The following is a 24,406-nucleotide window of genomic DNA, read 5'->3' on the forward strand; positions in this document are numbered from 1 at the left end:
TCACTTGAAAAATAAGTTAAATTATGCCCATACTTTTTCTTAATTCCATTATCTGTTTACTTTTTCCAAGTAATTCATAAAATTCTAATAAATATGAAAACTGTTACAGAATCATACACATATTAAAGGGAAGGAAAACTTGAAAGAGGAACCGTTAAAATTTATGATTACTGATGAGCATTATTTAAAGGGCTTGAATTTCAATGTGAATTACTATTATTTTCTAATGATTTGAAATGCCTAATTTTAAAAAATTGGCTTAAAAATTACGTATGTACATCAAACTGTAAAGGCATTTGTTTCTTTGTGGGGAGAGGACGGATGTTCATCCACTTCATACGTTCAAGAGACATCACTCTCATCGCACGACGATCTTTGGTCCACCTAAGAAAAATGGAGTTCAGAAAAAACAAAGAGACACCAGCAAAAGGCAAAATAGAAAGGGAAAGGTACAAACTCTGTACCTATAGGACCAGAGAGTTTCTTCCTTCAACACTTCTAAAAGAAATGCCTTATGATTCTATAATTTCACTTCCTGTTGACATTTACAAACATTCCCTATGAATCCTAAACAAATTGATAAATATAGGAAAAACTGCTTTTGAATTCTGAACTACTAAAGCCTAAAAATCTCTTCCCTTTTATTTTGTAATTATACCTGAATTATCTACTTTTTTCTCTTCAAAGCTTAATCTTTTTTCTTGTATGACTGTATACTTATGAAATAGATAATTACAAGGCAGGCATTGTTTCCACATACACACAATACTTACGAATGCCTTGCTTTTGCACTGCAATATTTTCTGTTTTGGTCCGGTTCAATGACTTGACCATTTTTCAAACACTGAGCACACACAAATTTTATCTTCATATTAAGAAATCCAGGCATTATTTGATTGCCAAGCACCTTAAACAATTAAAAGACCAATTGCAACAAAAAAAACATTTTCTGGGAACAAAATATTAAATCATGCATTTTATCTTCACAATAGTATACAATTTCCTGTTTTTGTCTGGATCAGTGACTTGACCATTATATTTTGCTTTGATAATTAAATTTCCAATTCACCCCTCCCTCATATGACAAAAGCAGATTATATATGACAAAAGCAGATACCAAGCTTCAATTTACAAAAGCCAGCTTTGGAACTGAGGACTCGAACTGTTTGTTTTTTGAGGGAACATGGGGAAAGAAAAATGGGTAAACAAGTTATGCCTGGTGGGAAGCAAAACTGCAAATATAATCTCTCTCTCTTATACCAAGAATTCTCAAAGCCCAATTAAGCTAAATGAGAAAATAGTATCTTATAGTGTGGGCAGATATTATGGGTTGCCCAATTTCTTTATGATGATAAACTAAAACGCAAATTGTTTTTTCACATAAGAATTATTCAACTGAACAAACACTAAGTAACTGAACTGTAAGTATAAACTGCATCTGCCATTAACCAACATCCTTTAGGCAATTCCAGGAAGACTTCTAATGCAGAAAGTACACAAGAGAAAATACCTGAGCTCCTGGTACATTTGCCTCCAAATTTTGCCAGTACCGTTTAGATTCTTGGGCAATAGCATCATGTGAAATACCTGAGAAACATATAAGCGTTCCTTTAAGTTCTAAACATAACACTCCCCCAATCTGGTTGCAGTCAGATGTAGAGAACCCTCTCAACCCCCAAGAACTCTCAGGCAGCCTCTATCACCAAGGGAGAATATCACATTATGCTTTTCTTTGATGTTTTAAGACAAGGCCTCACTATGTAGTTCAGACTGGCCTTAAACTCACTTTGTAACTCAGGCTGCCCTCAAACTCACAGTGATCCTCCTGCCTCAGCCTCCAGAGTGCTGGGATTATAGGCGTGCACAACCATACCTAGCACATTATGCTTTTTTCAAAATGGAATTGGCAAATGTATTTCTCTGTGCCTTCTGAGCAACACCCCCTGCCCAAATCCATACTACATAAACCTGTATCAACAATTAATTACATGAGACCACACAAACACAGGCCAACTCTGAAGACAGGAAGTGACCAGAGTCGAAAGCTCAGGACAAAACCGAGAACTGCCACATGTGGCTGATGAGAGGACAGTCTCCAAATTAGGGTCCCATCACCCTTGGCTGTTCTGGCAGAGACACAGCTCCCAGGGTCACACAGACCTACCTGTTTCATTCTGCATTATCCAAACTTTCAGTTCCACAAGACTGTGGGCATAAAAACACTCATCTTCCCTTAAACAGCCATAGCGAACTTCGTGTCGACACAAATCAAGCTGACACTGACCATGAAAAGAACGTATTTTGGAATATTTTACTGATGTCTCTCGCAAAATGTGGACAAGGCACCTAAGATGAAACAGAGTGACATTTTAATATTGTTCTGCCATAGTTTTAAAAAAATATGTTCACATACACTCACATAAATACACACAAAGTCAAGTTCAAGACACAATCCATTTTAAATCTTTACCAGAAAAAAAAAATCTTTACCAGAAAAACTAAATCACTGCATGCAATTACTGGGCCAAGAGGATGGATAATTATATTTTAAACAAACAAAAAAATACTTAAATCTTCGTCATGGGAAGCTATAAATCAATAATGCTTTCCTGAATTAAATAACCAATTTACCAATTCATTACTTAATTCCCAGCCAAATCTACTAAAAAACATTTTAGAAGTTATTGTTCTTGAAAACAACAGAAGCTGGGCATGGTGGTGCATGCCTGCAATCCCAACTCTAGAGAGGCTAAGGCAGGAGGATCGCTGTGAGTTCCAGGCCAGCCTAGGCTATACATAGTAAGTTCAAGGCCAGCATAATAATGAGACCCTGTCTGAAAATAAGAAAGAAAGAAAACAGCAGAAAAGCTGAGGGGAAAGTCTGAGGAGATACTACCACTGGTTTTATTTAGATCTACGAAAAGAACCTAATTTGTCACTAGAAAAATTAGAAGCCACCCACGTACTTATTGTCTTCAAACTCATGCTTTGTAACTGGGTGAGAACAAGCAGTAGAATCTTTATTTCTTTTACTAATCATTCTAGGTTTATGATCAAAACATCTCTGGAATGAGAGAGAAGAATGATTATTAGAGAAAGAAATACAAAGTCTGAATTTTATACACAGGACATGGCCTTAGTTTCAATCTTTACAAACATATATTTTATACTTCTACCAATTAATAGTCAACAGAATGGCTTACTATCTACTATTCTTTCTGATGATAGTAATAGCTATTTTTCACTGAGTGAAGGCTTTATCACACAGCAAGATCGCCTGAGTACTTTAAAAATACTACTGGGCTTACAAATCAGAACTATCACCATTTTTTAGTGGTGCTGTAGATCAAACCCTGGGCTTTGCTCATGCAAAGCAAGCACTCTATCACCGAGCCACACCCCCAACTCTGTCAGTAATTATAAAGCAGAAAATAAGTTTTAGACAAGCACCTCACAAAGGAATATAAATTCTCCAAGATGCTCTTGGAGAAGTTTGAACACAGTAAGGTTGATCGTCCCGTTACCACCAAAGAAGGCCTCACGACTGAATGCTCCTTTCCTTTCCAGTGTCCAGACATCGATCTCTTCTTGGCAATAAGCAAACGTGCAGTGGCCTGAATATCTACATTCCTCCTCTGCAGCCACATCTAGAAAGACAGGGCATGAGAGAGATTTAACCAACAGCAATAGTTTTTTTCGAAGCCAATGAATATTAATCACACTTAAATGTTTAATTTTTTTTTGCAGTATGGGGGATCAAATTCAGGACCTTGCACTTGCGAGGCTAGCTAGCACAGTGCCACTGAGCTAAATCCCTGGCCCAAATGTTTAAATTTTTAGGAGTTCATAAACAGCATCAAGTTTTATGATTATACTATTCAGGGATGGGACTGAGTCTTTAAGCCTAAATGGGTTTATTACAGACAGGGGAAAATGCCTCAATACTCTCATATATTCCATCTAAGGTTAAAAAACCTTTTTTTTTTTTTTTGATACTAGGGATCAAATGCGGGACCTTGTGCTTGTGAGGCAGGTGGCAGTACCACTGAGCTAAATCCTCGACCCTTAAAAAATAATTTTAGGGCTATTCAAAGCTCACTCAGATGCAGCGGTGCGACAAAAATGAAGTGCTGAGTTCTTGTAAAAGTGTGTTAAACACAGCAGCACATTCAAAGCCTTAGTTCAGTGTTTTGATACTGTATAGACAAAATTTAAAGTTTGAGAGTTTTCTGTTTAAAACCTGGTCAAAGCCCTGTTTCTGTAAACAACTATAAAATACACATGAGATGTTAAAAAACAGCCAGGCATGGCGGTGCAAGCCTGTAATCCCAGGACTCTGGAGCCACGAGGGTCAGAAATTCAAGCCCAGTCTGGGCAACTCAGCAATTTAGTGAGACTCTAAAAAAAATGGGCTGTGATATAGTTCAGTGTTTGAAGGCTCTGAATTCAGCCCAGTACTAAACAAAATAAATAAACAGTTTAAAAACAGAAAAAATACTAAGAACTCTGCTATTTTTATTTTTTTGGTACTGGGGATCAAACTCGGGTCTTTGTGCTTGCGAGGCAGGTGGTGGAACCACTGAGCTAAATCCCCGGCCCTAAATCTGCTATTTTTAGTAACAGTACTGAGGCCTTTATAATAAATGTAGCAAATAGTTTATTACTTATATAATACGTATCAATTATGTAATTATAATATATACCTTTACATATATAATATGGTCCTTCATAATTTGTTTTTGTTGGTCTTGGACGTATTTTTTTCCATGATTTATCTTCAACATTCTTTATCCTACCAATTAAAATATCCTTCTTACATTTATGATCTACATTAGCCTGGTAAGTGAAATCCATTAATTTAGGGCCTGAAAAAGATGTAAAGAGGTTTGCTAATAATATGCACAAAAAATATCATTTCAGTTTATAGGTAACTCAGAAGCAGATGAACATTGATTACCATACCCCCCAAAATTTCATCATACTGTAAACAGACAAATTTAAAATTTTATGCTATTTGTTAGGCGACATAAAGTTCTATTCAACATCAGTCTTGCCAAAACATATCCTTATTTAACTATTAGAGAAATAATCTGGCTAAGAAAAACAGGCAACATTCTGAACTATTTTTGGGCCAGACTGCGGCTTGATTCTAGAATCTCAAATAAGGACAACTAAGAAAGAAAATAAAGTTGGGTCCAGATCAGAATAAAGTGTTATATACCTCTGGATTTTCAAGAGAAGTACTTTAATTTTCATAAAAACTGAATCACATATTGGTCTGATAATATTGAAAATTTGAAAATTATCAAGTTCTGACCAGGGATTTAGCTCAGTGGCACGGTGCCTGCCTTGCAAGCACAAGGTCCTGAGTTCGATCCCCGGTACCAAAAAAAAAGAAAATTATCAAGTTCTTAAACAAGTACTAGTTGCAGTAAGTTTCTAAGATAAGGTAAATATCTGATTCCACATCATCCTAGAAATAAAATTATATCAAATAAGAGCAGCGACTTATCCTATCACACACCAAATGCCCCAAGTCAGTAAATGCTGCTTCTTTAGAATTCAAATTGTTTATATCTAATTATAAGCTCCTACCAACTTCAGCATCCAACTTAGTTTTTGTTTTGTTTTGTTTTTGTTTTTGTATTAGTACAAGGGATTGAACTCGGGACCTTGTGCTTGCGAGGTAGGTGGCAGAACCACTGAGCTAAATCCCCGGCCCACCAACTTAGTTTTATACTCTGCCTATTTGATCCTTACCTGATTTTACAAAACAGATCTGGCAAGCTTGTCTTAATTCATGGGTTCCTTCAAGGGGATGTCTTGGAGTGACTGAGGAAGATGGTTTAGTAACTGCACTTCCAAAAAAGTTTCCAAAGTCATTTCTAGGCTGACTTGAAATTCCCAGGAAACCATCAGAAGTAAACAAACTACTTGGTCCATTCATCTGCAAGAAAAATAAGGAAAAAAAAAACCACCAAAACAAACGAACAAAAGAAAAACAGACAACAAATTTTATACTATCACTAATGAAGGAAACTGAATTCATTTGGAGAGTAAGATGAAGGTGGCAATGTTCTATCCTTAACGCTCTCCTATATTGACAACTGTTTCTTCTTATATTTTCTTTTCTAGGCCCCCTTATTTTGATCCTCTATGAGCTGTAAAAAGTAACATGAAATTGTTCTGCTTCAATGGTACGCATATCTTACACGCCCTGGTTTATGTTTCCTTGATTTGTTTATGCTGCACTAAAGCCTCTTACACTGTTTGTGACAGTGATAAATTTGCTATGGCAGATCCAGTCTTAAATGCAGAGCATTTATTCCAGGAGAGTCACATAATACTATTTCGCACAACACATATAAAATTTAAGGGAGACTGTCATGTTCATTCAAATAATTCATTTACTTAAGTACAAGGCCTACGTTCAATTTAAGCAATGTATTTACAAAAGAGGAAGTGGCACTTACAAGTAAAAGGGAAGAATTACTGTTGTTAAGCGTTGTTCCCTCTCTAGAAGTTGAGGTGGACAGATCTAAAATAATAAAAAAACTTCAACAGACCTTTTCATGCTAATCATGTAATAAGAACATCAGGGCTCAGCAGCATACTGGCTATGGCTTCCCCACCTTCTTTTCCCATCCCAACTCCTAGAAGCTTTCTTGCTCATTATACTCAAGGAGTTTTTCTTCCTTCTAGAAACCAAGGGCATAAGTAACCCTTAGTCAAACAAATTTAAATAAAAACCTCTTTCCACAGGCAAGGCCCTCAAAATGGGAAAAGAGCCTCCCTTTGAAGACATGAAGTGGAACTCAGCATAATGTTAAAAAATCAACCATGCTGATGTGCTTTCTTTTCTTTGTCTACCACTCAGTTATTTCCTCTCTGCCTTTCTGTCTCATGCATATTTTAGTTTTTTGAGCTGTAAATCTTTAAATCATGTTAATGATGTCTCAGAAAAATATGAAGTTTTTTTTATCGTTATTGTTTATGTATTAAACCTTGAGTTACAGAAGCAGGAGCCAGACCAGAATCTCGGCACTCATAAAATGAAGGCATTAGGCCCAGCTTACAGAGCTCAACAGATGAAGTCTATAATACTGTTACATAATACCCTGAATAGCTCTAATTGCTACTACTCTAAACACAGACTTAGGGTTTTCCCAGTTCAGAATTTAAAGACCACCATGTGTTTCAGACCCATTAAGATGGGATAGACTTTATTAAAGAATACCTTCAGAGTCATCTCACACAAAACAATGAGCACCCACCTTGCACACCACCCTATACGAAAACCAGTGCCACACACAGGTCTACACTTGTGCCTGTGCTGCTTGCTATCAAAAGGGTAGTTAAGTCAAGGGGAATTCAAAACTGAAGGTTCACTCTTTATATTTTTAGCTGCAATGAAAATAATTCAACTACCTGGACCTAGAGTTAATTAAATAATTGCCAGACATAATTTTTTCATTTTTAGAAAGTTAACCAGATGTTCACAATTTAGGCTAGATTCTTACCTCGTTTGGGTTCACTCATTGAAAATGAATTTAAAGAAGAACAAAAATCTTCTAAAGATGAGGTCAAAGGCGGATACAGCTCTGCAAAGGAGGGTGGAGGAGCATACCTCGCACCAATGGGCAAGGTTCCGAGCAGAGATGCTGAGAAGGGCAAGCCAGGAGCAACACTGGATGTCGGGAGGGGCCCTCGGACTAGAGCTGATGGCTGAAGAAAAGAGATTGAGCCAAAATTCACGAAATTCTGTCACAAGTGTGGCTGAACTGCATCTGACACTAGCATATAAAAATAAATTACTACACTGTGACATCATATAATAATGCTTAAATCAAAATCAAGATCCACAGGGGGCTGGGGATGTAGCTCAGCGCACAGTGCCTGCCTGCCAAGTGTGAGGTCCTGAGTTCGATTCCCAGTACCAAAAAAAAAATCAAGATTCACAGGGCTGCAGGCATAGCTCCATGGTGGAGCACTTGCATAGCATACATGAGGTCATGAGTTCAATCCCTATCACTGTCAAAAAGAAAGGAAAAATCAAGATTCATTAAAAGTTTTAATCCCAGCACTCTGGAAGGCTCAGATAGGAGGATTGCAAGTTTGAGCCCAGCCAGAGGAGCGTAGCAACTTAGTGAGACCCAATCTTAAAATAAAAAGTAGAATGAAAATGTAGCTCAGTGTGAAGGTCCTGAGTTCAATCCCTAAAACTACAAAAATTACAATTAAATTAAATTAATTAGAATTTTAGATATGGAAATCATCCCTTTGGTTTGAAAACAGAAGCATTTGGCAAAATTTTGTTTTTGTTTGTGAACTCTGCATCTGGTGATGAACGTGACCACGGCCATCTTTCCTGCACGAACATGAACATAGCCATCTTTTTCAGAATTGTAAAATGAATTAAGTTCGTGAACTGAGGTACCATTGTACTTTTTCCATACCTACATGTTTAAAAAGAATTGAGGTACAATGTCTAACACTATATTAATGCAAATACTGCATTCATGTTTTATCTGCAAAACTTCCTTATGATCCTTGTTCTCGCCCAGAGACAAGAAACAGAAGAATTTGCTCTATTAAAAAAGGAATTGTGAAGCAGGGCAGGAAGGAGCAGGTATAATCTAGAAAGGCTGGTGGGGACATCCAGGGAACTAGGACCATCTATCTCTCTGGAGTATGGACTTACTGCCACTGTATAGAGGACACTAGAGTACCAAAGGGTAAAGTACCCTGCCCAATATTACAGGATTGTAAAAATCAAATCCAGACTGTTGGCCCTTTACACTTCCACCCTCAGTGAACTCCGCATGGATGTCACCTACTTCTCAGACCCTGGAAACCAGCACTGCATCTTCTCCTCTCCTCTCATCAAAATGCTGCTGCTGCTGCTGCTGCTGGTATCTTAATATACTCTATGGAGGGCTCAGAAAACTTTCTAGAAAGGGCCAGATACAGAATAATCTGGCTCCATAGGCTACATGCTCTGTTGCAAGTACTCAACACTGTTACTGCAGTACAGCCATAGACAACACATAAAAAGAATGGTTGTGGCTGGGTTCCTACAAAACTTTATTGACACTGATATGAGTCTCATAAAATTTTCATATATCACAGTCTTCTTTTTGTTATTCCAACCATTTAAAAATGTACAAAAAATCCTTAGACTGTGGGTCATATAAAAACCAGCGGTGGGTCAGAGATGGCCAGGGGGCCACGCATGGACCTCTGCTTTATAGTCTATGGTCAGTAGAGAATACCCTTAGTCAACAAGAAGTTCCAGGAAAAACAAATTTTCCCTTAAATTTCAAATGCCTACTCCTTATCAGAATGTTATGTTTATCTTGTCCTTTAAGAAAAACTGGCTAGGACCGGGGATGTAGCTCAGTGGCGCAGCGTCTGACAAGTGAAAGGTCCTGAGCTCGATCCCCCGATACTGCCCCTGCAAAAAAGAAAAACTGGCTAATTACTAGATAACATGTTCTTATTTCAAAAACGACCAAATTAACTAGGTGTGGTGGAACACACCTATAATCCCAGCACTAAAGAGGCTGAAGCAGGAGGATCATGCGTTCAAGGGCAGCCTGGGTGACATCAAGAAACTTGACCCTGGCTCAAGAAAAAAAAAAAAAAAAATCTACCCAGTTCCTACCAAAGAGGGACAAAGTAATTTTCAAGGTAAGAAACCCAAAGTTCACCCTATATAAATACTGAAAGTGTCTGAGAGGTTGTATGTATTTCAATTAAAAAACAAAACAAAAAGGTCTGCCTTCCGAAGAAAAGCAAAACTCTGAAACTCACCATAACAGTGTCGTTAGTTTCAGGTGCAGAATCAAGGAGGTCGTCTATTTCATCTCCAAGGACCATATCTCCATCATCTAGAAAAGCTTCTGGCATTGTGAAGGGCATCTTCCCTCCATTTGCCAATACTGTGGACGGCAGAGCACTCTCTTCCACTTGCAGAGGCAAAACAGAAGGTAAGGGCACTGCAGGAACGGTGGCGAGCTGGCCTCCAACATCATGAGGAAAACTGGATGCAGGTGAAGAGGCAACAGGAGGCGCTTCTTGCCTTGGAACTAATAAATCTGTAACACGGATGGAAATGTTCTCACTCACTTTCACTGCATTTACACAATACTAGAGTTAACTACCACCCAACAGAGAATGTGAAAAGCTAGGTGAAGATGTGAAAGTGATCGTGCTGCTGCTGTGAGAAGCACACAGCCATCCTACTTGACAATACTCTACGATATATCTATGATATATCAAGTCTAAGACTGGAACTTTTCAGTGTGAAGACAGTAAGTGAAAACATACCTGGTTCAATATCTTCCACCGAATAGTTCACAGCCTAGAAATTAAACCAACAATGAATCATGTGTTTAGAATTCTAAACTATAAAGCAGTCTATAAAACTCGCCCTAAGAGACCAATGCAGATCTACATAGTAATTTGACTCTCTTCCAATTAATAATTGCAACAATAAAAGGAATATTCAAACTTTTATAACATATGCTTGACTAGCAGCACCGCCACTTTTTTTTTTTGCCTGTGTGAGAAGGTTCTCACTAGTTTGCCCAGGCTGATCTCAAACTAGTAATTTTAAGTGACCTTCCTGTCTCAGCCTCCTGAGTAACTGAGATTATAGGCATGTACCACCACATCCAGCTACCACTACCTATTTCTTGTGGACCAGAGTTTCTCAAAGGATATTCAGGAAAATACCAGGGACTGACCTACCAACTACTCCCCAGCCAACCCCCACTCACTATGGCCATTAGCATCCTAACAACACTCAAAAAGACTTAGCTTAAAATTTAAAAAATAAATAAATACACTTGTTATTTTTGGTCCTAACGTCTCTCTCCCAAAACTTGTATTTGGCCCTGAACCATGTTTTTCAAATCCAACAGAGACTCTATTCACATAAAATGCTCCACTTGACTTCAGCAAATGCTGGTTAATATTAAAATATACTACTTGAGTTGTTTGTTTTCTTTTTTAAAGTGACAGGAGGCTATGGCCAATTATGTGTTTGGGAAATAAGAGGCACACTAAAAATATGAAAAGCAGAATCGCTAAGGCTTCTGTCCCTTTTAAGTACAAATTCTATGTAAATAACAATTTTACCTTGGTGGTCCCATCCCCGGGAACTGATTTCAGTGAGTGCTGAAATAAAATAAAGACACTAACTTAAAAACAGAATGGACTCCTAGTTACAAAACAAAATCAAAATACCCTGTCAAGAGAACTCCAGCTTACCTCGGCTCTAACATATGCTTTTCGTATCTTAAATCCCAATTTCTGAGCTAGCTCTTGAGTTAGTTTTATTACGTGTTCATCCTGAAAAATCAACATACTTGATTAATGGAGGGTTATTCTTTTTAACTGCTCAGAACAGGCTAAGTAGCAGCTGTGACATTTCCTGCCCAGACACTTGTTTTATTAGCTATTCCCCCTGCTGAGGGTTGAAGGCTGCCAACCTGCCAGGGAAATTTAACTCTTTACCTGCCATTTCTCCACATGGAGCAATAAAATGGCAACCATGTAAACAAATGAACTAAGACAGAAATTCATACCTGAGGCACTGCTAAGGAGCACTTTGCTACAGCATCATAAGCCTCTCTGTATCTTCCTAAATCACTTAAAGCCTTAGATTTCCGATAGAGAGCTTTGCAGTTACTGGCATTTAAACTGAGGATGGTATTGCAGTCTTCTAAAACTTTATCATGAAAACCCTAGTGCATGAGACCAAAGAAGTAAGTTAGCAATCACATGGTTCATTTCTTGCACTGCCTACTTCTAAGTGGAAACAACTTTAAGATCTCATCTTATTACCCTCCACTTAAAAGTTGGCAGTGTTGTTTTCTTTCTAGGATTATTTTTGTTGTAAAATTTCAAATACACAAAAGTAGAAAAAATATCGTGAATATCTATGTTACCACCCTGATCGGATACGTGTTAACATCTGGCCATAATGGTACTGGGTGTCCAAGAAATAAAACTTTCTGGACTTGGCTGATGCCCCCAGTGTCACTTGGAGTCCTATTCCCCTCCCTTCTGTAGTTACCCATTTTGGAATACATTAAAATGTCCTATAGGTGGCTACAGGTAATGATGATATACTGTATAATCTCAAGAGAGCTAAGAGAAGGGATTTTGAATGTTTTAACCACAAAGAAATAACTGTTTGAGGAAATATATATAATTACCCCGATTCATACAATATTCAATGTGTATGCATGTATCCAGACACTACATTACCCCATAAATATGTGTAATACTAATGGGTCAACAACAAAAAGAAAAAGTAATATGGAATGGTACTCCCACATAGCTAAATGATAAGGAATACATTATTAAAAACAATGAAGTGGGTCAGGGATTTAGCTCAGTGGTTTCACCGCCTGCTGTGCAAGTGCAAGGACCAGAGTTTGATCCCCGGTACCCCCCCCAAAAAAATGAAACAAAAACAAAAACAACGAAGTCATCAATGAATGCACATTAAGAACTAGACAACTACTTATCCTAAATCTATGGTCAAATTTTATTGAATATCCATAGTGAAAAATGATAAGGACACCCAAACACTGCTTTTTAAACTTCAAAATATGAAAAGCTTGTGCTTATTACTGTTTTGTATATTTTTTAAAAATTCCTAACAGGGCTAACTGAACCCTAAGAAGAGAGCTGTCACCACAAATAGCTGGCAGATGACTGATGTGTAAATATCTGTATCTACTCGGCTGACTTCCAAAAGCCACTCTCAAATAGGAATTTTCAAGGACAAGTAACTAAGAAACAAAGTACTTTTGAAGTCCCTGAAGATTTTTTTTTTTGGTACTGGGGATCGAACTCGGGTCCTTGTGCTTGCAAGGCAGGCAGTGGAACCACTGAGCTAAATCCCCAGCCCCGAAGTCCCTGAAGATTTACCTAATGCTGATTTTTTGAAAGGCTCAGGATACACTAAAAGCAGTTAATACGCTGTACTTAAAGATTAAAATTAGGAAAATAACTTTTTATTAATGTACTACATCACTGAAGAAAAATTTCCCTAGAAACATTGTTTTAAAAATCACAACTCACCATATTAGAATAGCAGGCCATACGATTTATGTGCAGTTTTTCAATGATTTCTTTAGGAATTAAAATTTCTTCAGACTTTGCATAATCAGCTATATTTAGAGCTTCTGTGTACTGGCTTATCGAGCTATTCCAATCATGTTCCCGATAAACATCATTTCCTTCATTAAAAAGATTTCTCACAAGAGCCCGCAAATATACCTAAAAAGAGAAAGTTACCTCTTGGAGAACAAGATGAGGCATGAATAAATTTCAGTGATTATAACCAAAACTTCAGAGAACACCAACTGATAGACCAGCAGCACTGCTGCAAGGAACTGCACAAGCCAGAGCCAGTCACTGCTGCCTGTGCAAAGGACTTCATCTCGCTTGCTTTTGCAAGGGAAAATTACTCTCCTTCTGAAGAAAATCACACAAAAGCACCTTGTAAATATGTGCTCACTTGTGCCTAGAATAAACACCAAGCAGAAGCCCGTGGCCTCAGGTCTTGGCTAGTAATGTATTTCCTCAAAGGCAGTAATAATAAATATTTCTAGTGGTTTGCTTCATGCACCTTCACACACTGGGTAGCACCTGGGCATGTGAGTGTGTGTGTATGCACAGGCATGTGCCTGTATATGTAAATTCTCTACCAATTTACAGGTGAAAAACAGTATTCTTTCTTATTCGCAAGTCTTTACCAGTGAGGCTGAACTTTTTCACATTTTTATGGACCATTTATTTATATTTGTTCTTTTTAAACTATTTGCTTGGGTCTTTACTGATTTAGGGGAAGTACACACATTCTTTTGGTATGTACAACAGTTTTTAATTGTCCTTCCTGATTTCTATCATTACCTTAATATTTTAAATGTCTCTTTGCCATCATAAGATCAGATACTCTGCATTTTGTCTCATTTTCTAAATTCACGTGTAAACTGACTAGATTATTAAAGAAAATGAGGGGCCGGGGATTTAGCTAAGTGGTTCCGGTGCCTGCCTTGCTAGCGCAAGGTCCCGAGTTCGATCCCCAGTACCAAAAAAATAGAGAAAATGGGACAGATGAACCATTGCTAATTGGTGTGACATGTGACTTGACACTTAAGCTGTGTGGATCTGAGTTCCACACGTGGAAGATGAAAGGATTCTGCTTGAGTACTTTATGGCTCTATTATCTTTGTGGAGAGAATGAGAGGACTGAACAGAAGAGGAAGGAGGAAACAAGGCCGGGGAAGTGACATTTGGGAGACCCTCAGAAATGAGAAGCCACAGGTGGGCAGCAGCCAGTGTCCAGTCCCTGGCCTACCTGCTGCTTCCCCTTGTCCCTTGTTCGCAGGTTCATCACCAGCTCTTCCCAGCAGCCACCCATCCCCCCTTTACTGTCAGGACTGCTCTTCAAAATAAAAAAAAGATAACTCCACATTCTCCTTAACTTCCATCCCACTTATTTACAATAAAATCAAGGGTAATTTTCAAGAGGTTCAAAAGAAAAACTAATTCAAAGTATATTAATGGAGGAAAGAAAATATACGACAAGCCAGGCATGGTGGCATGTGCTTGTAATCCCAGCTACCTGGAGGCTGAGGCAGGAAGACCAAAAGTTTGAGGCTAGCCTGAGCAATTTAACAAGACCCTATCTCAAAATAAAAGAAAAAGGACTGGGGATGTAGCTCACTCCTGTGTACCACTTAAACAAAAAAATAAAAAAGGAAAGGAAAATGCAGGACAGTTGTCCAACTATGCCCACCCCCTAAAAAAACTCAGGCTGTCCTACATAATAAGGGGTTGGTAAATTTTTTCTACAAATTCCCAGACAGTAAATATTTCAGGCTTTGCAAGCCAATGGTCTCTGTCCCAACTACCATATGTTGCAGGAGTAGCCATACATAATACATGAACATCTGAGTGTGGGCATTCTCCAATAAAACCGCATGTGAAAGAGAGAGGCCAGCCAGATCTGGCCCACAAGGCCAGGGTCTGCCAACCCCTGCTGTACAGTATAGCTCACAAACACTGCCAGATTTTCAAGCAGGCTTTCCCAGGGTCATTACCGCATATTGTTCCTGGGTTCCTGGATATGACAGCGGTGACCTAAGAAGAAAAACAAATCAATTGTAATTATCAGGTTGCTACTGGAATTTGTTCAGTGAGAAGGTATCTCAAAAGTGATTCCATTACCTTGCTGCTAGTTCAAAACACATTTTAAAAGAACACTTCTCCTTTACTGGCATGGGACTGTAGTCATGAAGAAAAAAATCTAAACTATTCCTAGTATTTTCTTAAGTTCAACACTTTTCTTTCAATCTAATTCTATTAAAAGAAGGCCTAATTCTTCAAATGCCAAAAAGGTTAAAAATAGTACAGAACCACTAACATTATCTGATCCAATTTATTGCATGAGAGGACAGTGTCTCCTTCCTGGGAAGGAACATTGAGGCCGCGCTGCCCTGAATGTCCCCCCAACCCAGAGCCGTCTGTCCCCGACGCCCTTCCTAACAAACAGGATGTCTGATGGCAAAATCCCTCTGTGCAGACTGAGGGTCCTTCAGTCACTTTTCATTCAAGTTCTTCAGTCTAACATCTTTTCAGATACTAAAGGATTTGGGCCTGAAAAATCACCAATTGGAAGATCTACTTCAGAACTAAAGACTACTCAAAATAGGTAAGAAGGGGAAGAAAAGTAAAGAATGTGTCATTTCCAATCAAATTTACCAGGACCTGTTAAACATGCCTGAAGAGTTGTCAACCTCTACAAAATATTCAGCCCCGTAAGAGAAGACCCACCACGTGACAGAAACGCAGGCATGGATTCTCAGGTGCTTACTGTATAAACTGCAGTCCTTCCTTAATGTTCTGCTGTCTTTTCCTTCTCTCCTCAGACACACTGGACATGTTATCCCGCACATCCACTTTCTAAATGAGCAATCTGAAAAGAAAAAAGGTACAAAATTACCTCGGGCACCAGGGCTCCTGCTCCCCATTAAAATAGTTGCTGGCCCATGTCCAACTTAGGTCTGGGGTCCTGGGCCCCAGGGACCCCCTGTGAACAATCGCTGCGGGTGCCCTGCTGTCTGGGGCTAAAGCACCCTCTCTAGGGCTAACAGCTATGCAGACTCTGGATGTCTTTCCTAAGAGGTCTCCATGAAAAGCTATTTTGCTCCTTCTCCTTTCCTCTCTGGCTACAGGTTTTGTTTCTTTCCTGTCTATCCACAAGTGGAAGCTGCCACTAGAACAGTCCCAGCCTTGTTTTGCTTCTGGAAGCACTCCAGGAGTGAAAAGCTTTTTCACATCCAATTGCCTCCAAGAGAGTCTGACTTCCTTGTAAGCAAAGTCTAAACCTTATAAAAGTTTGGTTACAGAAACTTCTGAGATGATCCCTGCTGATGTAACTGACAGAGCCATACCTAAAGGCACTTCAATTGGAATATTCTGCACAGTTGGGGCTGCCTCCAGTGTCACACCGATGATGTCAACATGTGTCTGTGCCCTCGGCACTACCCCTGCTGATTGGGGCTCACGGAGCAGTCTTAGCATGTTAGAGGAGAACCACAAAGAGGCCTGAGATATAACCCTGTCTGCCCTACCCTAAACTGGGGTTTCTAGCTCAACATTTCTGGGGCAAATAATTGTCTATCTATGAGGGGGTGTGCAGTGCAGAACAGGACATTAGCAGTTTCTCTGGCCTCTACCCACATGCCAGTAGCACTTTACCCTACCTCACCCCAAAAGTGTTAACAACCAAAAATGTCTCCAGATATTGCCAAATGTCTGGGGTCGGGGCATCTGCACATAGGCACCCTCTGCTGAGAACTACTGAGACTTGAAATTAAGAAGACATCTCACATAAATCATGTATTTGACCCTAGGGGCAGAAAAGGAAATTCTACCCATACTTCAAGGGCAGAGCCCCAATTATTTTTAGTTTCACTATTGCTTAACACTTGTAGTTGTATTTTTAAAGCCACCTCTTTCTCCTTTTTATTTATTTTTTAAATCTCCAGTACCAGGGATCGAACTCAGGACCTTGTGTTTGCCAGGCAGGCATGACGCAATTGAGCTAAATTCCTGGCCCCTAAAGCCACCTTTTTCTAAGAGTGAGGGTGGGATGGGGGTTGATTGCCAGTGTTGATCCCTGTGCCCTTTTATACCCCTTCAGTCTGGGTTGGCGTGTGACCAGTGGTAGAGCACTTCGGCATATCTGTGAGGCTCTGGGTTCAACTTCAGCACCAAAACTTAAAATCTAAAAAAACTGCATCTTATACATAAAAGCTGCTAGTTTATTGAAGTGTTTACTTGGGGAAAGACATGATGGCTGGCATGTGCTTTAAAACACTTCAGGAAATTATAAAAGGGTTGAGGAGAATAGGAGATGAAACAGCAGAATATTGATAACTACGAGTGCTGAGTGCAGGAAACTTCTCTTCACTTTGGATGTATTTGAAATTTTCCAAAATAAAGTTTAAAAAGTCTGTGACAGTGAAGTAAAATGGCACTACTTCTAGAATCTTCTTTTAAAATATTAGCAAAAAGGTGAATGGATTAGTGGAAATGAAACAAGAGTTTCAAAAATACAGATGACTGTCCCAGTGGGGTTGCGGGGGTATGGGGGTTCATTCTGCACTTCTATCCACTTGTATATGTCTGAGTATTTCCCTAATGAAAGACATTTGTTTTTAAAATTCATATTTGTGTCTAGTTATTCAAGGAGGAATTATGCATAGAGAAAAAGATTAACTCAACAGGATAAAAAAATCAACATTAAAAAATTAATCGCTTTTCTAAAGACCAACAATGAGCTAACTGAGAAAGAAATCAAGAAAAACACTTCCATTCACAATAGTTCCAAACAAAACTAAAATATCAGCCAGATGTGGTGCTACATACCTGTAGCAACAGTTTCTGGGTGGCCGAGGCAGGAACATTACAGGCTGGAGTCCAGCCTGGACAGCTTAGCCACTTAATGAGACCCTGTCTCAAAATAAGAAAAATTTAGAAAGGGTTGTGGGCTACATAGAGGTTTTGAGGCCATCCTGAACTACATGGCAAAACCCTATTCCCTCCTCCCAAAAAAAGAGGGAGGAACTATGGGTATAGCTCAGGGTGAAAATCTTAGGTTCAACCTCCAACGCCACACACACAAAAAAGGTCACGACTTTATAGCTGGTCATGATGGTGCATGCCTGTAATCCCAGCACTTTTTTTGGTTTTCTTTGGTACCGGGGATTGAACTAGGAACCTTGCGCTTTCGAGGCAGGTGCCGGACCCACTGAGCTAAATCCCCAGCCCTGTAATCCCAGCACTTTGAAGGCTGAGGCAAGGATGACCTGAGTTTGAGGCCAGCCCGGGCTACACAGCGAGTTCAAGGTTAGCCTGAAATACAGAGCAAGACCCTTTCTCGAAAAACTACCCCAAAAGTTCTTATTATATATGGCATTGCCAATTTTTTATTTTCAAAAATGCATTTATATATAGATATATCAAGTAATCATCTAGAATGGTGTTCACTTAACTGTTTTCATCTGTCTCTGTAAGAAGCTGTGTGATTTTCTTTTTGTTTAAAAGTATGTATTTTTTGACTCATGCTATTATAAAATGCTTCTAAGTGGATGCAATTAAGAACTGCTGGGCCGCGGATTCAGCTCAGTGGTTCCAGTGCCTGCCTCTCAAGCACAAGGTCCCGAGTTCAATAACCCGGTACAAAAAAAAAAAAAAAAAAAAAAGAACTGCTATAAAGAAAAGAACTGCTGTAAGCATGTGAGGTGATAGATAGGTTAATGGAATCAATTCACAATGTATATGTATTTCAAAATAAGTTGTATATCTTAAATATGTGATTTTATTTGCCAATTATACTCATTAAATCTGGAAAAAAATTAACCCAATATCTACAAAAACACAGATGAATAAATTGTTCTGGGGAAAAAAGGTTAGGAATAAAAATGTCTATAACATGACCTTTTTTAAAAAAGTGGGAGTAGGTGAATGTATCCATATTCATATTTACATATATAAAATATGTAAAATAACTCCAGATGGAAAAACAGGCAACCACTGCAGAAATACAAAACTGAGGGCCTGGATGGGGTAGGATGATGTCTTTTCACTGTACACTTTTACATTTTTTTGTTCTCATCATTGAGCCAGCTAAATGAATTACCTGTGCATAAAAAAATATATGAACTGGGCCAGGGATTTAGCTCAGGGGCACCATGCCTGCCTTGAAAGCGCAAGGTCCTGAGTTCGATCTCCAGTGGCGCACACACACACACACACACACACACACACACACTATATATATATATATATGAAGTATTTTATAAAAATCAGTAAGAAAAGAATGCATGAAAGTCTATATAGGGACCAAGGATGTAGCTCAGTGGTAGAGTGCTTATGTAGCACGTACAAGGCCCTGGGTTTGACTCCAACACTGCTAATTAATGAATAGATTAAAATAAAAAGTCTATGGTGGGCCGGGGATTTAGCTCAGTGGCACCATGCCTGCCTTGTAAGGGCTAGGTCCTGAGTTCCATCCCCAGTACCAAAAAAACCAAACAAAACCAAACAAAACAAAAAGTCTACACAGCCCTTCCTTGCAGCCCTTCCTTGGAAAATCAACTCAAGGGCCCAGATTCTTCTGATTAGTTTCAAGCAGGACCACCCCAGACATGGCAGTATACACCACAATCCAGCATGCAGAGGCGGAGGCCAGCAGGGACTAGCAGCAGTGAGACCTTGTCTCAAAATGACAGCAACAACAATAACAACAACAAAAACAGGAGCAATTTCTCTACTTTTCCTTTGGGGCAGTGGGAGGGGGTGCTAGACCTGGAGGCCCCAGGCCTTGTGCATGCTCAGCGTGAGCTCTACCACCCAGCCACACCTCACAAGGGCCGACTGTGCAGAATAAGAACTCTGGAGCTCAAAGGAGAGCAGAGTAAGGAAAGGATGCCAGAAGCATCCCCACTTTCCAGCTCTGACAAAGTGCAGAATCAATCTGACATTGTATCGAAGTACATCTGCTGGCTAAGAAGGGACTCCTGCATCACAATAATCCACCGAGCTAATAGCCTTAAAGCTACTTCCTCAGAAACTACTACAAAATCTCTAACTTCGACCTCTTACAAAGGGCATGGGGCAAAAAGCTGATAAGTAAGTCATCAGAAGGAAGAAAGATACAGATGTTTCTAGAAGTAACAAATAATGTCCTATGCATGTATCAAGATTCTGGAACATAATGTCAGGTAGTAGTTAAATACAGTATGACACCATTTCAAGATCAGTAATTTTTAAAAGTTTCCCAAAATCATTTGGGGGGGGGGCGGTGGGTGTACTGGGGATCGAACTCAGGACCTTGGGCTTGCCAGGCAGGCAGCAACACCACTGAGCTAAATCCCTGCCCCTCCCAAAATCTTAATGAAAAATTTCAAACATACACAGTAACCTTATTTTTGTAATGACCATGTCCCCATATACTACCTGTATCCTATAATTAATATTTTCTGATATGTGTCTCCTACCCGTCTTCATCCTGCTGTCCTCCCATCAGTCCATTTTATCATTTTGATAAATGTCAAAGGGAGTTGCTGACATCAGTTACAATTCATTCCTTAGCACCTCATAATGCACAGCATTGCCACCTTTGTTTTCTACCCGAAGGTAAAATGTGCAAATCTTTTTGTGGTGCTGGAATCAAAGCCTGTGGCCTAATGCGTGCTAGGCAAGCACTCTGCCACGGAGCTGTACCCATAAATGCTGAGTAACTCCTGTAATCCAGACCATCACCCAGCTCCAGAAGAGTTCCCAATCCCACCCTACTCCAGGAAGCCACTGTTGATTTTTTTCAAGACAGATTTTTAAAAAGGAAAATTTCCACCTTATTTTTGTGTTTTTTATTTTTGTTTTTTGCAGTGCTGGGGCTCAAACCCAGGGCCTCATGAGAATGCTAGGCAACTGCTCTTACAAAGAGCCACATCTCCAAGCCACCATCTTATTTTTGGATCCTGTACAAATGTGGCCTCAATTTTAAAGTGAGGAAAATTTTATGAAGTTTGTCCAACTGTCACTTCTCTCCCTCAAACTCAGCAACACTTGACAAGTGTCTGCTCCTCCTTGACACCCTCTCCCAGCACTTTCCTCTCACAGCCCTGGCCAGGCTCGTCCCTGCCCACAGACCCTGTCTCCTCTCAGCTTCAGGTTCCGTCTCCCTGGCCTTGAGGCTTTACTGGACCCCTCTAGCGGCCCCTGCAAGCCAGGATGTCAGTGACCTCTGTCAGGGCCCCCAGGACTCCCCAGTGCAGCCCGGGCAGAGCTCTGGAGGGACTGGAGACGCACCTCTGCCCATTTGGTAGTTCCACCTGGATGTCACCAAGATGGCCCAAGCTGCTAAAAAAGTACTGCAATGTGACGGTGAAAAGGATGGTCTCCTTCCCGGCCCTGTCACATTTGGCCACCCTATTTGCCTTACTTAAGAGCCACCAATCATGGCTTCCAGTCTCTTATGTATCCTGCCAAAGATATTCTATAGAACAATTCTGCGTCTTGATTGTGATGCTGGGTACATCAATCTATGCACATCTAAATAAAACTGCAGAGAAATGCACATGCATAGCACAAATGAGTGCTAGTAACAAATGAGTATGGATACCTGTAATCCCAGCTACTCAAGAGGCTAAGGCAAGAGGACTGCAAGTTGGAGGCCAGTGTCTGGGCAACTCAGGGAGACACTGTCTAAAAAAAAAAAAAAAAAAAAGCTGGATGTAGCCCAGCAATTCTTGGGTTCAATGCAGATACAGGGGGAAAAAGAAAAAGTAGGTCTGCAATTTGGTCAGCAGTATTACACTAACAGCAACTTCCTACTTACAGTGTGAACTGTAGTTATAGGTCACCAATAGGGGAGGCAGAGTGAAGGGCTCATGGGCTCTATGCACTACTTCTGTAATTTTCTGTGAGGCTGTAATTATCTTAAAGAACTAAAAGTTTTCTGTGCTTTTTTTCAAATTATAAACCAGAGCTGCTAGCATGTTCTGTACTTCACTTTTGGGACTAAGCACCCAGGGTCATTTCATATCAGTACAAACATACTAAGTATTCCAAGACACAGTTGTGCCATAATTTCATCAGTCTTCTGGCAGATGTTCTACTTGTTTCCAGCTGTGACAGTTTACTACACACAGGGCATTTCATGGTATGTATAAGGATCTCTTTAAAGAATCTCTGTAGGACACAAGGCACACATTTGTTTATTTTGCCAGCTATTGCCAAGGGAAGCCAAATGACACACTGCCTACCAAAAGTGGAGGAGGCCAGGCAGGATGGCGCATGCCTGTATCCCAGCACTCCAGAGGCTGAGGCAGGAGGATCACATGAGTTCAAGAACAGCCTGAACTTCATAGTGACACCCTGTCTCAAATGCAAAGCAAAGCAAAACAAAACAGTGCACAAGGGCTCCTGTTCCACCCTCAACTAAGGAATTAGCAATTGTTCTCACTGCTGTCAGTCAGAGAGGTGAGAATCGGTGAGAAGAGTCAGGTCTGATTTGGCCTGTCATCAGTAAGGCTGAGCAGCTTTCCAGGGGTAAGGCACCAGGACCGCCTTTGTGAACCCCTTCATGACCTCTGCCCATTTATCAATGAGGTTAAGCACTTCCTTACTTATGCAAACTCTTTATATTCTGAGGAAACATGTAACATCCATACTAAGGTGTTACACCAGTATTTCCCCAAATTTGATGTCAATCTTTTGACTCTGGTTATGGAACTTTGGGGGGGGGGGCAGTGCTGGGGATTTGGCAAGCTAGGCAAGCGCTCTACCCTCACCAACCTTATGGGACTTTTTCACAGCAAATATTTTATTACTTTTATTGGGGTGGGGTGTGAGACAGGATCTTGTGGCCTCAAACTCAGGTTCTTCCTGCTCCAGCCTCCCAAGTTCGTGGAGTGCTGGGATTACAGGCATGTTACACCATGTGTGGCTATGAATAGTACATTTTCAAGCAAGAAACTCAATGAAATAGGAGTTAGTGTCATTAAATTAACTCAACTCTTGTAAATTGACATATAATCTTTCCAGGTCAGTCAACTTAAAATCTGTTCCTCAGCTGGAAGGACAATGGTATGCTGCATTTTCCTTATAATTCCTTAGAGAGTTAGTCAGTGCCTGTTAGGTGAAACTAGTGTCATAATGTCTAGTACAATGCCAGTAAAGACAAATATATTCATAACCATGAGCTTCTGGCCTTAAAGGGTAACATTACAAGCTAGCTCTCACTAGCAGAGCACAGGCAGGAACTGAACGTGACTGCCACATACTGAGATAGAAATAGTAGCTAACATCTGCCCGGATGCCATGTGCTATGCTAAGTGCTTTGGTGTATGAAGTCATTTAATCCTGATAACCTTAAGGGATAGGTGCTATGAGCAAACACAGAAGTGACATCCCTGCTAAGGACCACACAGCTAGGAAGTGGCAGAGCTGGATTTCAAGGCCAGACAGACTGGCCCCCAACCTGGAGCATTTAACCATCTCATTATTTATTCTGCAGTCCCAGGGGTGGGGGGTGGCTTCTGTCTCAGGTGACCAGGGGCAGGGTTCTGACAGAAAGGTAGGTACTGCATGGCCATTCAAGAGAACAGAATAAACACACCCACACAAGTATCAGCAAAGTCATGCTCAAGGGATGTCATTTAAAGCAACTTAGAGCACTTTCCCAGGAATGCAGTAGACACAGAATTAAGATCAAACTCCTAAGGAAATATCTTTCCAAGTTCCATCCAGAAGAGAATGCGTTTAGGTAGAAAGATGTGATATAAAGCAGTCCTACTTACAAGACATTAACAGAGGACCGGAAGTCTCCCATAAAGGCAGCGCAGAGGTCATCAGGTGCAGGGTTTGTATTTTTGCCTAAAAAAGGTATCCCAGAGTTTTGACCCAAAAATGTTACCATCTCTGTTCACTTCTATCCTCACACCTAGGCACGCATACAGGCTTTAAAACAACTAAAAAGTTGATACACTCCAATTACTGTCAACCTTACCCTGCAACAAGTAACTCACTAACTCCTGCAACACTTAGCAGAGCCCACCCCGCCAACCCAGGAGGGAGCCACTGTTACACACATTCCACCACCAGAAACACTGAAGCTCCTACTGACACACTCGGTGAAAGTTTCTTCCTTTTACTGAAAATAAAACTTCATGATAGAGGCTCTGTCCAACAACCTCAGGAAAGTGTTCTGGTGGTTTGGCCAGCCCCACCTCCACCCCAACTGCTCACTTTGAAACTGCTGGTGGATTTCAGATTCTGTAAGATGAAACCATGAGCCAGAGCCTCCCTA

The 24,406-nt window shown here is 40.1% G+C and overlaps 1 protein-coding gene across 6 annotated transcripts in view; it reads right to left on the reverse strand.

Annotated features, from left to right (window-relative positions):
* Nucleotides 1-24,406, reverse strand: part of Zc3h7a (zinc finger CCCH-type containing 7A) — a 35,726-nt gene that overhangs the window by 8,098 nt on the left and 3,222 nt on the right. For 3 of the 6 annotated variants that reach the window (XM_021237255.2, XM_087209133.1, XM_004855866.4), the window contains 18 exons: nucleotides 15,899-16,000; nucleotides 15,126-15,165; nucleotides 13,099-13,296; nucleotides 11,592-11,750; nucleotides 11,275-11,355; nucleotides 11,143-11,181; nucleotides 10,330-10,363; nucleotides 9,814-10,097; nucleotides 7,521-7,725; nucleotides 6,474-6,538; nucleotides 5,761-5,947; nucleotides 4,704-4,865; nucleotides 3,451-3,647; nucleotides 2,967-3,064; nucleotides 2,165-2,346; nucleotides 1,511-1,587; nucleotides 774-907; nucleotides 279-384 (listed from right to left, as the gene is read on the reverse strand). In XM_021237255.2, the coding sequence (XP_021092914.1) occupies nucleotides 279-384; nucleotides 774-907; nucleotides 1,511-1,587; nucleotides 2,165-2,346; nucleotides 2,967-3,064; nucleotides 3,451-3,647; nucleotides 4,704-4,865; nucleotides 5,761-5,947; nucleotides 6,474-6,538; nucleotides 7,521-7,725; nucleotides 9,814-10,097; nucleotides 10,330-10,363; nucleotides 11,143-11,181; nucleotides 11,275-11,355; nucleotides 11,592-11,750; nucleotides 13,099-13,296; nucleotides 15,126-15,165; nucleotides 15,899-15,966 (2,316 nt within the window). In that variant the 5' untranslated portion in view covers nucleotides 15,967-16,000. Of the gene's footprint in view, nucleotides 1-278; nucleotides 385-773; nucleotides 908-1,510; nucleotides 1,588-2,164; nucleotides 2,347-2,966; nucleotides 3,065-3,450; nucleotides 3,648-4,703; nucleotides 4,866-5,760; nucleotides 5,948-6,473; nucleotides 6,539-7,520; nucleotides 7,726-9,813; nucleotides 10,098-10,329; nucleotides 10,364-11,142; nucleotides 11,182-11,274; nucleotides 11,356-11,591; nucleotides 11,751-13,098; nucleotides 13,297-15,125; nucleotides 15,166-15,898; nucleotides 16,001-17,958; nucleotides 18,041-23,897; nucleotides 23,921-24,406 lie in introns of those variants that run through there. The other 3 variants (XM_004855868.4, XM_004855867.4, XM_087209135.1) reach the window with 3 other exon arrangements.

This window comes from Heterocephalus glaber, unplaced genomic scaffold (assembly GCF_053883595.1).
Source record: "Heterocephalus glaber isolate CG9 unplaced genomic scaffold, H.glaber_assembly_v1.0 deba00000943, whole genome shotgun sequence".
Classification (NCBI taxonomy): domain Eukaryota; kingdom Metazoa; phylum Chordata; class Mammalia; order Rodentia; family Bathyergidae; genus Heterocephalus; species Heterocephalus glaber.